At 41.3% G+C, this 16,344-nt stretch overlaps 1 protein-coding gene across 1 annotated transcript in view; it reads right to left on the bottom strand.

Moving 5' to 3' along the window:
• FAM19A4 (family with sequence similarity 19 (chemokine (C-C motif)-like), member A4) overlaps positions 1–15,816 on the bottom strand; it is a 326,370-nt gene extending 310,554 nt beyond the window's left edge. Inside the window, exon 1 of the mRNA XM_006865647.1 lies at positions 15,753–15,816. Coding sequence (XP_006865709.1) covers positions 15,753–15,816 — 64 coding nt within the window. The remainder of the gene's footprint in view (positions 1–15,752) is intronic.
• Between the last annotated feature and the right edge of the window lie 528 nt (positions 15,817–16,344).

Raw genomic sequence — 16,344 nt, 5'->3', positions numbered from 1 at the left:
AGTCTACCAAGAGGTGCCTCAGAAAAAAACCTGCTCATCTACATCCAAAAAAATGAGCCACTGAAACCCTCATATAGCACAGATTAACTCTGACACACATAGGCCAACTCCAGGACAAGTTACCATGCTAATCACATCTAGTAGAACCTCACTTCACTAGATCCTTTGGCCTTTAACTTCAAAGTTCTACTATTTTTACCAATTGTTGTTGTTGTTGTTATGTGCCGTGGAGTCGGTTCCGACCCATAGCGACCCTATACAGGGTTTCTGAGGCTGTAAATCTTTACTGGAGCAGAAAGCCTCATCATTCTCCCGTGGAACAGGTGGTAGTTTCGAACTGCTGACCTTGCGGTTCGCAGCCCAATTCGTAACCACTACACCACGGCACTTAACAACAACAACAACAAAACACTACCAGAGCTCTTTGTTTTCACCAATTAGAGGGGAGAAATTTTAATACAGTGGCATCCATCAAACAGTTTTTTCAAGGGCAAGAAAACTGCAGCACCCAAGGGGTTGTCTGAGATGCTTAAGGTTAATGGCTGTATTTACACAGCCATCAATTCAGTTTACAAAGAACTACCCCAGTAGGACTGTAGTTTCAGCCTTAAAGAGCAGCATGGCTCCAAGGGGGGAAGGCAAAGGCCTGAATCATCTTAATGATGCTCTCTTGTTTTCATTAATACACTTATCTATTTTTATTGACACAGAGTCATGGGCATCTTCTGAGCAAAACGGACTACACCGCCATCTCTTCATGAGTCACTTTTTAAAACACAGTTGTAAAATAAGTCCGCTTCATCTCTGATTATGTATGCTATAGACCTGCATATGAAAGACTGAAGAATTAATGGTGTTGGCAAAGAATACTGAAAGTGCCTTGGACTGCCAGAAAAACAGACAAATCTGTCCTGGAAGAAGTACAGTCAGAATGTTCCTTGAAAGTCATGATGCTTAGATTTCATCTCATGTGCTTTGGACATGTTATCAGGAGGGGTCAGTTCCTGGGAAAGGACATCAAGCTTAGATAGAGGGCCAGTGAAAAAGAGGAAGACCCTCGATGAGATGGACTGACATAGTGGATACAACAGTGGGCTCATGTATAGGATTCAATGTGAGGACGGTACAGCATGAGGACGTTCTGTTCTATCGCTATGAATCTGACCCGACTCAACAAACTCAGTAACAGGTCTGTACTTTCTGTGTGGTTCCCACTACAGATACCACCATGGAGTCCTGGTGTGGCACTGTGAGTTAAAGCACCAAACTGCAAAGCCATTTGAACTGCAAGGTTGGCAATTCAAGCTCACCAGCTGCTCCTCAGAAACCCTATGCAAAAGGGTCGCTATGGGTCAAAACTGACCAGATGACACTTCACAACAACAGACACCACCATAGCTCTGGGTCAACTCTTAACAACAACAGACACACAAAGGCGTCCCTGCCTGGCGCAAAAATTTAAGCACTATTAATCTCAAGGTTGGTGCTAAAACTTACCAACATGAAGAAATGTATAGAACTCTCCTTCTACTTGAAAGCTCGATGGAATACAGTTCTACTCTGACACACATAGTGTTTCCCTGAGCAGGAATCCTCGCAACACCAATTGGTTTGGTTTGCTTTTGAGCCTGCATGTGGCTATTTAAATTCAAAGTTAAATTAATGAAACTAAAGATTTTTAAATCAGTTGCTTAGTGACAGTGACCACATTTCAATGACTCAATAGTCACATGTGGCTTAGTAGTTACCACAGTGGTAACATAAACCACAGAACATTTCCATCATTACAGAAAGTTCTGCTGATCAATGCGGCCTTTAAGATTCCAGCTGTTACTAAGCGCCCTCAAGTCGGTTCCAACTCATAGCAATCCTAAATAGTGTTTCTGAGGAGCGACTGGTGGTTTTCAATGACCAATCTTAGAGCTAGCAGTCCACAGTGTTTATCCTACAGCACCATTCCAAGGGTCTGGCCTGTTCAGAAGCTTATATCCAAATTCCAAGAGAATATATGATTAAAAAGACTTTCTTCAGCCCACACTTTTCCAATGCAGTCTCAAGAAATCAGCTTCTCTAAAATACAGCCCCTAACCTGGCAAATTCCATTCCCACTACGGCAAAGTAATAACATGTGGGGGCAAGAAATAAGCAATTATCAGGGGGCCTTGTGGTGTGGCACTCTTGGATAAGTACTGGGTTGAAAGGTCAGTTTGAACCATAAGCTTGGTGATTCAAAGCCGCCAGCCACTCCTCAGAAACCCTATACAGGGTCAGTATGCATTGGAACCAACTTGATGGCACTTAACAAATTGACAATAATTAAACAGCAAACATTGTGTCTCTATGTCAGCTATAACTTTGTACAAAAATGAGCCCATAATGGTGGTGGTGGTGATGTGCCATGGAGTTGGTTCCAGAAACCTGTATATGCTTTCTGAGGCTGTACATCCTTATAGAAGCAGAAAGCCTCATCTTTCTGACACAGAACTGCTGGTAGCTTTGAACTGCTAACCATGAGATTAACAACCTGACATGTAACTACTATACTACCAGAGCTTGTGTGGTCCCATAATGCCATTTTGTTTAAAACTGGAAACAATTAGAATATCTATCTGCACAATGCTGTATGTCTATTAAAGAATTAGACTAGAGTCATATATCTAACAACATGGACAGACCGTGAAGACAAAGTTAAGAGAAAAATACCAATTGCAGAATCTGATGTGCAATATACTATTTAAGCAAGAAAATATATACACAATAAAGATGCCAGCTTGAGGATTAAGGTGCGCCAGACCCAAGCCATGGTATTTTCAATAACCTCATATGGATGTGAAAGCTGGACAGTGAATAAGAAAGATCGTAGAAGAATTGATGCCTATGAGTTGTGGTGTTGGAGGAGAATACTGAAAGTGCCATGGACTTTGTGCCAATAGATCTGTTTTGGAAGAAGTGCAGCCAGAGTGCTCCTTGGAGGCCAGGATGGCTAAGCTTCGTCTCTCCTACTTTGGACACATTGTCTGGAGGAAACAATCGCTGGAGAAGGATGTCATGCTGGGTAAGGTGGAGGGTCAGAGAAAAAGAGGAAGACCCCAATGAGATGGATTGGCCAAGTGGCATCATTGATGGACTCAAGTGTGGCAGCAGTAGTGAGGTTGGCCCAGGATCAGACATTGTTTTATTCTGCTGTGCATGGGTCGCTATGAGTCGGTTCTGACACCAACAACAACAACAAGTATATATATGATAAATATATACGTACGTGAATTAAATATTTTAAATACATGCAAAAGGGTATCAGTCAACTTTTTAATATGTTTGGGAAGGGATAGAAATGGGATAGAAATGGGTTGGAATAATAGTTAGGGGTGATTTTCACTTTTTGTCTTACTCTAATGTGGCATCACAGGATAAGCATTAGATTGCTAACCACAGGTCAGGAGATCAACCCCACCAACTGCTCCTTGGAAAGTTTATTCAGGGGTACTATGAGTCGGAATTGACTTGGCATCACTTAACAACAATGACAATCACACTATTTTTACAACTTGCTTCTAGATAAAGTTACTTGATCTTTTATTACAAAGGACACCATCACTGTCCATTTATGATGTGGTACCAGCGGCTATAATAACACTGTGTAAAGAATACCATCTCACATACCATGTAGTATAATAAATGAAAGCTCTGCACCAGTAACTGCCAGGCCAGCAGTTCAAACCCATCAGCAGCTCTTGGAAAACCTATACAGGATCACTATGAGTCAGAACCAACCGAATGACACGCAAAAACAACAACATTTGCTCTTAAAAAATAAAGGAAAAATTAGGTCAATTGTGTTAGTTGGATGGGTCTCTTGTTCAGCATTCTGTATAAGTTATTCTGTGTTGTGCCCTAGTCTGCCACAAACTTACAGGCCTCATCTTCTAACTGTCTGGTGTTCAGCATTGCAGGCAGACAAAGGGCAAAGTGGCAGGGGGCAAGGGAGGACAACAGTAGCATCTTGACAGTTGGGCAAAAAGGACCAAAGTGTAAAACTGCTAAAGGGACAACAATGACGGATGAGTCCCCAAGAAATGTGAGTGCAAACCTAGCCATACGCAACATGCACCAGGCTGCAAGAGAGGACTTTAGTGCCACAAACTGGTTATGTGATTCAAACACAGCCCGGGAGACAGAAGAGGTTAAATGACTCTGACCTGGCTTGGTAGTTGCCAATTCTGACCTACCTACCAACGCCCACACATTTCTATAACGTAAAATATCTCTAAAAATATCTTGAACATTCCCGATTCTTTTTAATACATTTTTATCAAGCTCTTGGCATGTGTTCATTTTTTTTATTCAGGAGGGAAACTTCACATTGTAAACTTGTAATTTTTTATAATAGAGCAAAACAAAATAAACCCCACCAAAAGCTTTTCATTTAAGGAAACAGAGAAGATAATTTATTCCTCCAAGTGACAGAAGAAAGCAACAAGCCAGGCATCTGTGCAAAAACTTTCCATACCCCCTCAAGTCCTATAACTCTATCTATAACTCCATCTTCTGGTCCTGACTAAATCTCCAATTATTCCCAGAACGGATGAAATCTTAAATCCATATCAGCTTTTAACATCTGCTGAGTCTTAACTATACAGGAACTGAAACGAAATTCCTGTATGTCACCTGCCAACAGGATTACAATCTAAGTCATACACAAAAGAATATGGAAATGGAAGTCACTTTTTTTCCAGGTCAATACTGACATAAACCAGATGACAGAAGTAGGCAATATGCCGGTTATGTTCTACATATAACAAAATTGCCTCAACTTTGATGTATACAAACTGTACAATTCTTAATTTCAAAGCCCTCACCTTGAGAAAATACAACTTATTCTCTAAAAGAAAGTTGATGTGGTTCTTGCTGTGGTTAGCCGCCCTGACTCCACGTACAACGGAACACAACACTGCCCAGTCCTATGCCATTCCCGTGATTGGTTGCACACAGAATCAGTGTGATCCACAGAGTTTGCATCGACCGATTTTCAGAAGGAGACTGCCTAGTTGTCTTAGGCTGGAAGTGCCACTGAAACCTGCTCAGTATCATATCACCCACTGCCGTATGGTGACTCTGCATGAAGGACCAAAAACAAAACAAACAAAAACCCAGCGCCATCAAATCCATTTCAACTCATAGAAATGCTAGACGGGGCTTCTGAGATTGTCAACAGCTGCTGATAGAGCCAGAGTCTCCTGCTTGAGAGGGGGAAATTCTACCACTGTACCCCACCAAAAAAAAAAAAACCTTAATCACATAGCGTCCCAATACAACTAACAGCTAGCTGATTTGTTGATTAATTTAAATCTAGCTTCAGAATTAGACTATTCACACAAGGTTATGGGTACTGTGGGCTAATACGCTGGATTGAAAAGTCATTTAAACTACAAGGTCAGTGGTTCAAGCTCACAATTCACTCCTTGGAAACACTAAAAAGGGTCACTGCTATGGGTTGGAACCGACTAGATGGCACTTCACAACAACAATCAATGTATTGAAGTCCTGATGTGGCAAAGTAGGATAAGCACTGGACTGCTAACCACAAGGTTGATGTTTCAAACCCACCAGGCGCTTCTTGGAAACCCTATACGTGACCTCTGTGAGTTGGAATCGATTGGGTGGCACTTTAACAGCAACAGCAGGTATTAATAAATGAAAACCTATCAACCTAATCAAAACCAATCTCCATAATGAAAACTTAAATCTCTGGAAAATCTAACATTCAAAAAGAGCGTTCTACCAAGTTCGGTCTATCTCAGTCTTACTGAATCAGAAACTCTAAAGGTAAGGCACTGGAATCTGTGTTTTAACAACTCCAGCCAGGGGATTTTTAGGAATTGGTTTAAACAATAATATTAAGAATGGCAATAATACTGAAATTTAGGGACAATGATGTCAATCAGATTGATAACATGAAATAGAGTAGAAAAAATTCCAACAAAATGCACATTTCAAGAGGAAAATAACATCATAATAAACATAAGCCCTATATTCAAATCTCTTTGTTCTCTAAGGCCAAATCAATAGGGACCATGGGGATGCCTGGAGTAGTGCTATAGGATAAGCACTGGACTATGAACCACAAGGTTGGCAGTTCAAACCTACCAGCAGCTGCTCAGAAACCCTATACAGGGTCACTATGAGTAGGAACCAACTCCACGGCACTTAACAAAAAAAAAGATATTCATATTCGCATGGTGGCTTCATACAATAAGGCTTGGACTGCAGACCACAAAGTCATGGTTTGAAGTGCCAGCCAATCCATGGGAAAAAGACTTTCTTCTTCTGTGAAGATTTTAAAAACCTTAGAAACGTTAGTAGGAACCGACTCAACGACACCTAACAATGTGATACGCAAATATGGATGTAGTCAAATGCTTGTAACTCCATGTCTGTTTATATTCTGGTTCAAATATTTGCACATCAAAACAAAATCTGATCCAGAGAAGCAGAGACACCAGAGAAGGAGACAGAGATGAGGACATGGAGAAAGAGAGCAGCTGAGGGCTCTAGACTCATGGAAAGAGAAAGACTCCATGCTGGCGGTCAGGAGGCAGGCTTGCAGAACGTGTCCTTTGGTTGTTTAAATGGTTATATATTCCTGGGTGTTTTTGTGTACATCCCCCCCCCAAATAAACAACAGAGGGAATAGAGGCAAATACTGCTGAATGAGGGATTGTGATCACTGCAATGAAACGATGAGTGTAAAACTGATGGTCTCCCATGTAAACAGTCACTCAATTCACAATAAAAACATATAAAACAAAACAAAACAGAATCTGAGTTTACACTGAGATTGTAAACGTGAACAGAGTAAATTGTGAATCAAGATATCTTGAAGAAATAGAAATTTTCTTTAAAAAGTTTTCTTTAGGGTGACCTTACCTTTCAGGCTTGAGGAATATTTTCCTTTCCTGATTACATCAGTAGGATAATTAGTGTATTTTGTTAATTTATCAAGATAACTGATTTGTGACTTTTCTTCCTGCTAGTAGGAATGCTAAAACTTGCTGCCATCCTGGTAAAAGGTAAAGGCTTAACCAGTATACTACAGGCCAGTGTCAATGGTAAAGCTTATATTCCGCTCCTATTTCTCCTCCATGAAGACAACAGACTGATTCATAAGTACTAAATGGTGCCATATTTCCTTTACATAACAAAGAAATCTTACAAATGAACCACAGGCCTCTGACTCTGATTTCCAGCATGGCCTCCCTATCTTTGGGCTTATTTCTGGGACTTCAGAATCAAATTAGAACACCCCATCAAACACCTATTTGTGCAAACGTTAATTTCAAGAGTATTTAAATGTCTTCGCATCTTGCTTTGGCTCATCACATCAAGCAGAGCTGCCTCCACTGTGTAATCACAATAATGAATAAACATGGGTGCTTATAAAGGACTCAGGCGCCACAAAGCTGATCAATTGTTAATTCTATAAAGTGAGTAAACGTGCCTTCCTTTGCAATAACTCTATCAAGCTGTGTTTTGGGTAGGAAGGATGCCCACATCCTCTGCCCACGGTCTCTGTAAAGAAGAAAGACAATGTAATCATCACTCAGATCCTACCTAGAGCTGATCTTGGTCTTGATTATTTCCTTGCATTAGTCCCACGCCCTCCCTTCCAGACTCATACCCCCCATAGAGAAGCAAAAATTATCACGGCATTTTCAAAACTGTGGACTGCGAGGTTATTAATTGCCAGAGAATTTGAAGCAGAGCTAATATTAACAGCCAAAATAGCCACCGTGTATACTTATCAGCCTCTTATTATTTTGATAAAATACCAGTTTCCCGATGAGCATCTGACCCACAGGGATATCAAATCTCAATTGAATTCCTCCATGTGGCAGAATGTGGGCTTTGAGAGCTTCTCCTTGGGAGAAACCCATTTGTTTTTTCTCTCTCCTTCCTCCCTGTGCCTGGGCCACACACATGAGGGAGTCAGCCAACCGGTCTTGAATTGAAAGAATGAATAAGAGCTTTGGATGCAGACCATAACTGGTCGGTTTCAGTGGTAACTGTCACACAGATTTCACCTGGGTGGTTCTTGTTTGTGTGACTCAATTCTTCAAGCACAAAAAGGAGATGAATGTGTCTACTTTTTAAGATGTCATGAGAGGGTTCAGTGAAACCATGCATAAAAATGCATAGGGGGGTACCTAAGGACATTCTTTCTCAACAAATGATTAATACAGTTAACGAACTTGGGTACTAACCTACAGGTTGACAGTTTGAACCCACCAAGAAAAAAAAAGGCTTGGTAACCTACGACAGACAGATCATCGTCACGGAAAGCCCATGGGGCACAGTTCTGCTGTAACACACAAGGGATCAAGTGAGTTAGAATCCATTTGATGGTAGTTCTGTTTTGTAACTACTTCAATTTTTTGCTGTTGGAAGAAGTACAACCGGAATGTTCCTTAGAAGCCAAAATGGCCACACTTTCGTCTCTCATATTTCAAACATATTACATCAGGAAGGACCAGTCCCTGGAGAAGGACATCATGCTTGGTAAAGGGGAAGGTCAGTGAAAAAGAAGAAGAGCCTCAGTGAGATGGATCGGGACAGTGGCCGCAACAATGGACTCAAACGTAGCAGTGATTGGAGGACTAGGCAGTGTTTTGTTCTGTTTCGCAGACGGTTGCTATGAATCAGTACTGACTCAACAGTACGTAACAACAACAACAATTTTTTTGAAAGCTCAACAGGGCAAATATTTAGCAAACATTTTATGATATAAAAGTGACAAGTACCTACAGGAAAAAACAAATTTCTTGTGAAGGACATATTTGCTATCTACGGTTTAAATCCATTTATACGTGTCCTTACCCCTAATCCATCTACGTGTTGGTACTACTTGGTCTTATGGGAATGTTTAAATGTTTAACCAGTGAGGTCCCCAACTATCAGCTGTGCACCAGTCCCCAGACTAGGAGGTGGATGGAAATACAGCACATACAGACCGCAAGACAGGTACCCAGGGACTGACTCAACATGCCTCCTCCAGCTTGCTTAATGGAGCTCTGGGCTCCAGAGCAGACCCTAAGGTCTGCAAAGATCGGGACGGAATATAAAGACAACGTGAGTTTTATCCTGGGAGGACGGGACCCATGGTAACCAATTTTATGGCTCTTTTGATTTGTGGCAGTGGATATGTATGTGTGTGTGTTGAGAAGGAATTAATCCAAAAATATAAATGAAGAAAACTGTGTCTCCGATGTGAAGCCGGGTTGCTTAATCAGTTCTGAAAGCCGAGGAAAGGTAACAGATGTTTACATTACAATCTGGCTGCTTCTGGAAGAGTTGCCAAATGATTTAAATAGTAACCAAGATTACAGCCCTGGTGATTTGCTGCCTCTACCTATGCAGGCAGAGGACAAGTCACCCCAAGGATTTTTTTCTTTGGGTGGCTTTAATTAAATATCCAATGCTGCCATATATTGATGACTTCCAAGGTACTTAAAGTCTTAAAGTGGACACCAATCAAAAAGGCAGAACATAATACTGACTGTCTTTTAAAACTTACTGTTCTAGGTTAAAAAAATTTAAAAAGATCGCTGGTGGCACAGTGGGCTGCTAACCACCAAGGTCAGCGGTTCAAAATCCACCAGCTGCTCCACACAGAAAAATGAGGCTGTTCTGCTCCCATGAACATTAACAGTCTCAGACACCTAGTATGGTGCTGTAGGCTAAGTACTAGAAAACTCACCCCAAGGTCAGTGGTTCAAGCCCACCAGCCTCTCCTAGATACCCTAGCCAGGATCGCTATGAGCAGGAACTGACTCAACAGCGCTTAAAAACAACGGACCTCCAAGGGGCAGCTCTGGTCTCTCCTGTAATGTCACTACGAGTTGGGATCAACTCAACAGCCGAGCTGGTGGGCTCTAGGTAAACAGGAATGGCTTCAGAAACTCAAAACTCCTTTTTGCCTTTGCATGTTTCATGAAAATAAATCTTTAAAAGATGCCATTGTTCGTTTTGTAGCAAGGAGGGGAGTGATTAACTTTGCAGTCTAGGAGCGGAGGTCCCTGGGACCATCAAGGGAGAAGAGCAGAGATCCTACCCGGAGAAGCAGTGATGCCTGAGATGGAGGCAGAGACGATGACGTGGAGAGATGGAGCGGCTGGGGACTTTAGACCCAGAGAGGGAGAGGGGCTGTGTGCTGATGCCCAGGGAGGCAGGCTTGCAGTGTATACCCTTTGGTTGGTTGATGATGCATGCAGGGGATTGTAACCATAGCAATGAAATGATATAAGGTAGGATGAATGTAAAACTAATGTTCTCCCATGTAAACAATCACATAATTCACAATAAAACATTTAAAAAATAAAATAAAGATGTCATTGTTGTTAAGAGCCATCAAGATGGTTCCTACTCATCTGAGATGCTGCATAGGGTTTCCAGGAAGCAACTGGTGAGTTTGAACTGCCAAACTTGTGACTAGCACCTCAGTGGTTCTCCTCCAGCATCCCAAAACACCCCAACATGTTGCTGACGAGTCCATTCGAAGTTCTAGCAACCCTGAAGCAGCAGACATGTTTTTCCCACAGAGTAACTGATGGATTCAAACTACCGGCCTTTCAGTTAAGAGCAAGCACTTAAGCACTGTGCCACCAACCCCCCTGGAATAATATATAGGCATTACAGAAGAATGATGTATAGCTGTCATCGCCAAGTCTTTAGAACCTAGCTGAGACTCCTATTATGGATGCACAACATACATCAGAGTCTCGTTACCAAGGGGATTTGGGCTGATTTTGTAGATGTCGTTGACTGTGTGGATATTAATTAACCATCTGAATACAAACTGACCAGGTGGATGACAGTCTCAATTCCTAGCCCTGAGCTTACCAAAGGTCCGCCACAATGCACCGTTGAATATACAAAGCAGGACACAGATTACATGATGCATGATCCCATTCTCATAAAATGATAAGGTCGACAGTGGGAGAGGTGTCCTGGTGCACGGCTGTAGGATAGGCACCAGACTGCTGAACCAGGAGGTTGGTGGTTCAAACCCACCAGCAACTCCTCGGAAACCCTATGCAGGGTCACGATGGGTTGGAACTGAGTCCAAGGCACTTAACAACAACAACAAATGAATCACATAACAACACAAGGAGGAAATGGGATGAGAGCCATCACACTGGGGGGATTGCAGTCAATGGCATGAAACACAATGTGTATGGATTGTTAAAAAGAAAACCAATTTGCTCTCAAAACTTTCACCCAAGTCACAAAAAGTTTTTAAAGAACAGAAATATTTGGTGGAAATGTCTATAAAGCAGCACTATGATTTAGCTCCCAACTACTAACTGAAAGTTTAGTGATTCGAAACTACCCAGTGCCTCTCTAGGAGAAACACCTAGAGCTCTGTTCCCATAAAAATTACAGCCCAGGAAACCGTATGGGGCAGTTCTACCCTGTCACATGGGGCTCACTACGGGCTGAAGACCAGTGCAATGGCACTAACACTAACAATAAATGACTATATGTGAGTAAAAGGAGGAGGTTGGTGGTGGTTATGTGCCGTGGAGTCCGTTCTCACTCATAGTGACATTGCATAGGGTTTCTAAGGCTGTAAATCTTTACAGATGCAGAAAGCCTCATCTTTCGCCAGTGGAACAGCTGGTAGTTTCAAACTGTTGACCTTATGGTTTGCAGCCCAATTTGTAACCACTCTGCTACCAGAGATTGGAAATATATTGAGAAAAATATGAAAAGGAGTTATCTTTAAAGGTAGAATTGGGTGAGATTTTTATTATTCTTATACTTTTCTATACTGTTTGAATTTTCTACCTCAAGTATCTATTAGCCTTATAAGCTATGTTGTTGTTGTTATGTGCCATGGAGTCGGTTCGGACTCGTAGCAACCCTGTACAGGGTTTCCGAGGCTGTAAATCTTTACGGGAGCAGAAAGCCTCATCTTTCCCCCCTGGAACAGCTGGTAGTTTCAAACTGCTGACTTTAAGGTTCACAGCCCGATTCGTAACCACTACGCTACAAGATATATATATATATAGGGAGCTCTGGTAGCGTAGTGGTTACGAATCGGGCTGCGAACCTTAAGGTCAGCGGTTCGAAACTACCAGCTGCTCTGCGGGAGAAAGATCAGGCTTTCTACTCCCATAAAGATTTACACCCTTGGAAACCCTGTACAGGGTCGCTATGGGTCGGAACCGACTCGAAGGCACTTAACAACAACAACAACATATATATCTTCTAATCTTTCTGAAAGGAACATTTTACTCTCTGTACTAACACTACAAATAATCTCATAAAAAGTAACAAATTATACTCATCTTTATTATCATTCTAAATTCAGCATCTTCTTTTTATTTGTCATTTTATTCATAAGAATTCTCTAATATCTGGCACTACTGTACTTCTGAATTGAAATTACTTATGCTTTTGCTAATAACTAGCTATTATAAGATCCTGACATCTTCTGAATTAAAACAAAAAAATTAAAAAGAGTGACTAAAAGAGATTCTATGTGGTTTTAGATTCATGAATCAATAATTCATCCACATAGAGAAAGGTGTTTCATTAGCATCAACACCCCATGTCTGGCATATAGTAAGTGCTCAATAAATGTAAGATATCATTACCATTGTTTACGTCTATGCCAGAAAATAAAGTTTTGCTCCAAATTATTTGATTTTTATAGCAATTAAAGGCACAAGTAGAGCTAGAATGCTCCTTAGAATCCAGGATGTCTTGACTTCGTCTCTCTCATTGGACACATTATCATGAGGAACTAGTCCCTGGGGCAGGACGTCATGCTACATAAAGTGAAGGGTTAGTGAAAAGAAGAAAACCCCATGGAGGTGGACTGGCACGGTGGCAAAGGGCTCAAGCGTAACAATTGTGAGGTTGGCCCAGTACCGGGCAGTGTTTCATTCTATTGTTCATAAGGTCTCTATTAAGACTTGTATCAACTTGACTAACTTTAACTACTAATAGACACAAAATATAAAAGAGAATCTTCTGCGATCTCTTTCACAAGTAAAACTTACACGATCATCAGATTTCCTTAACCTCTTTTTAACAGTCAAGATTTTTCTTGTGCTCTCATGGGTCCGGACTGAGTCACTCTATTTAATAATTTTTCATCTTTTTATAAGCAAGAGTATATCAGCAGCTATTAGGAAGTAAATCTAGCTGGTGGTACACATGGTTGACAAATTCTCAACCTAGGTTCAACTAGCATACAGTTCTAAGAGACTGCGTCTAGACAGCAAAGGAAGTCAGCGTGGTCTCATTGCGCAGAAAGCTTGACGTGAGGGGTCCCTCCGTTACTACCACCACCAGCAGCCCATCACAGTAGCTGCAGTTGCCTGTGTTCTATTGGAAAGGCCACTGGGCTAGGAGGTAGGACCCCAGGAATCCAATCCCAGTTCTTCCTTTATACCACTGTCGACTCTGGCAAAGGCACATCCCCTACCCTTGATCTTGTAGAAACAGACTTTTGAGAGGCTTTCCAGATTTAAAATCCTACAGCTTCTGAGTCTTACCTTCAACCAGATTCTACAATTACATGTATGTTAATATTTTTTAAGTCCTTTAACAAGCTTTATACAGGAAATGGATTTAAGTTAGATGGAGATTGTATGACAGGGGAAAAAATGCTTTTTTATTTTTCAACAAATATTAAATAGATGGAAAGTCAGAGTTAGAGTAATTTCATTTGTTAGAAATGCACTGCTGAAGACCACGGACTGAGTGAGCTATTATAGCACCACATGATGGTTTAAGACTATGTCTCGAAATCAGGACTGTTGCAGTTTCTGACCTGGACATTTCTAACATTTCCAAAAAAAAAAATTAAAAAGTGACTAATGTATCCAAGAGCACTTCACCAATTCCTTTGTGACTAGGGCATCTTTATCCTATTGCCTGTCCTCACCCTTAATCCCGAATCTTCTTAACAAATTAGGCTACATTATACTATATGACCTGCCAATCATTTGTTAGTGGCTTCAGGATTTAGAGTCATCTAGCTAATCCTGGAAGACTCATAGCCCATATCTGATGAGACATGCAACACAGCCACACACACAAAAATGACTCCTGTACTTAGATGTCCTTTCTGTCACAGGGTATTTACCATGAAAGCTCTGCAGATTTCTGAAGAAACAGAGTCAGGATGCAGGGTGTAACGCCCCCCAGGAAAAAAGTATAAGGGGTGAAACATACTTATGCAAATTCTAAAAAGATCTATAAAACTGCAACCAGAGAATTTTATTATTAAGTTAAGCTTCTTAGTCTAGAAAGCCCCCAAACTCTCCAACTGGGCTATTAATCGAAAACTAGAAGAAATCACGAAGACTTCCCCCAATTTCTCATTCATCACAGTCAATACAGAATCCCTTCTCAGTATGATAATGTGACTTTTGTCAATGCATGTCCAAATCAGATAGAGGATTGGCTGCTGATGATGTCATACCTATGTGTTAATCCCTAGTGAATGCAGTTTTGATATCATATGCATCGACACACTATTTACATAACAAAGTATCATATTAAGTGTTTCAATAAATAAACATGCAGATAAAAGTAGCTATTAGAGACAGGGTAGGTGCCACTGAAAAAGAGGTAGGGGAGCAGAGCAAAGAACTTTTTGCTTTTTTTAACCTAAATGGAACTAGGTCATCAAACAATACATATCTCTAAAAGAGCAGAAAATGAATATTGAAATTCAAGTGACCTAGTACATTCTAGTACTAGCAATATGAGAAATGTTTCCAACCAAAGAAAACTACTCAACAATCAAGTAACATGCATTTGTAGGTGGGTTTCTTTTTGCATGTGGGAAAGTAATCAAATTAAGTCACTCACAAATAAGTGAGCAGGCAGCCACTGATTTTTTGAGTAAGGCAACTTTCTTACCTTTAAACAGGGGAAACTGGCCAAATCAAATTGTAACTTAACACCTTATAATAAAAGTTAAAGTGTCAAAAGGTAGTTAAAATGGCACTTGGGAAAGAGAGCAAAGTCACCGAAGGCAGAAAATTGAGACAGAAGAGTTTAGGAAACCTTGAAAGCTCGATCAAGAAATTCCCACACACACGAAGAAAGCTTTTGTACAAAAAGAGCAATGCCAACTCACACAGTTAGTTTAAAAGAACATAAGTCATCATTAGTCATAATGATTCTGAAAAATTGCTATCACACTGCCTTATTACAACCTGTATTTCTAATCCAAAGGAAGCATTGGGCTTTGACACTGATTTATGACTACAAACTTAACAGAAATGCCTTTCACTGTAAAACCCACAGCAAGCTTTTGTGGAATTCTTCAAGTCAGGCATCTGTTCTCAAATGACTGAATCAAAAGCACTAATTATATTGCAAAATGAATGTTCCTGAAGTATTGTAGCTTCTTTAATCCACACCTTGCCTGAACTGGGTTTAGACACACTAATTCGCCCCAACTTTTCCACTCTCAGGAAATAATCTGAAGGGGGCCAAAGTGGATTCTGTTATCAAAAAACAAAGCCATCAATGTGAACAAGTCTGGGTTTCTGACAGTGCAGGTGGAGGTCTGGGGTTGTTGTAGACATCTCTAAACCAAAGATAGGTGGAGAATCAGACCAAGTCTCCTCAAAGACCTATCCAAATGTCATATTGTTTCCATCTTGTTCATTCTAGAGGGCCAGTCATTGAAAAGTTACAAAGGAAAGAGTGCAGGGATTCGGACACTTTACCAGGGGGTTCTTTAATGCTGGGGACAAGATGGGCATGAATAGGTTTCAGTGCATCTCCGAACATTTGCGTATGTGTAGACACACATATATTTCTAGGGAGTTGATTCACAGCCTAGCTAAGGCTAGGTCCGTGGGTCCTAAACGTTAAATGATAATGATCCAGACGGCAAAGCGTAACGGTTACACAGCATCTGGCTCAAGATTGCTTCCCAAGGTGCGGAATATTACACTTTTCACTCCCACCGTTCTTCCTCAAAGATAAGCTCTTCGTTTAGGGTTACAGATGCCTTCTCTTCCAGGAGCGGATTGAGATCTGGCAAATGAGGAAACAAAGTGTGTGTGTGGGTGGGGGGGGGGGGGGGGCAAATGTAGAGATGCCCACCTGGAAGACAAATCCAGGTTGCCTAACTGGGAAGAGACGGAGCAGTCAGACCCGTTGGAGTTCGATACTTGCGCGCATTGCTTTGAGCTCCCAACCTGGTGGCGTAGTCGGGGTGCACGAGGCGCCCTTCGAGCAAGAGTCTCGCAACCAAGGATACAGAGTCCCCAGCTCCAGGGGTAAGGAAAGGGGTTGGGGGTGGTGGGGACCTAC

The sequence above is a fragment of the Chrysochloris asiatica genome, unplaced genomic scaffold (genome assembly GCF_000296735.1).
Source record: "Chrysochloris asiatica unplaced genomic scaffold, ChrAsi1.0 scaffold00080, whole genome shotgun sequence".
In the NCBI taxonomy this organism is placed as follows: domain Eukaryota; kingdom Metazoa; phylum Chordata; class Mammalia; order Afrosoricida; family Chrysochloridae; genus Chrysochloris; species Chrysochloris asiatica.
The sequence above is the reverse complement of the archived record's forward strand: the minus strand, read 5'-3'. Positions and strand labels throughout refer to the sequence as shown.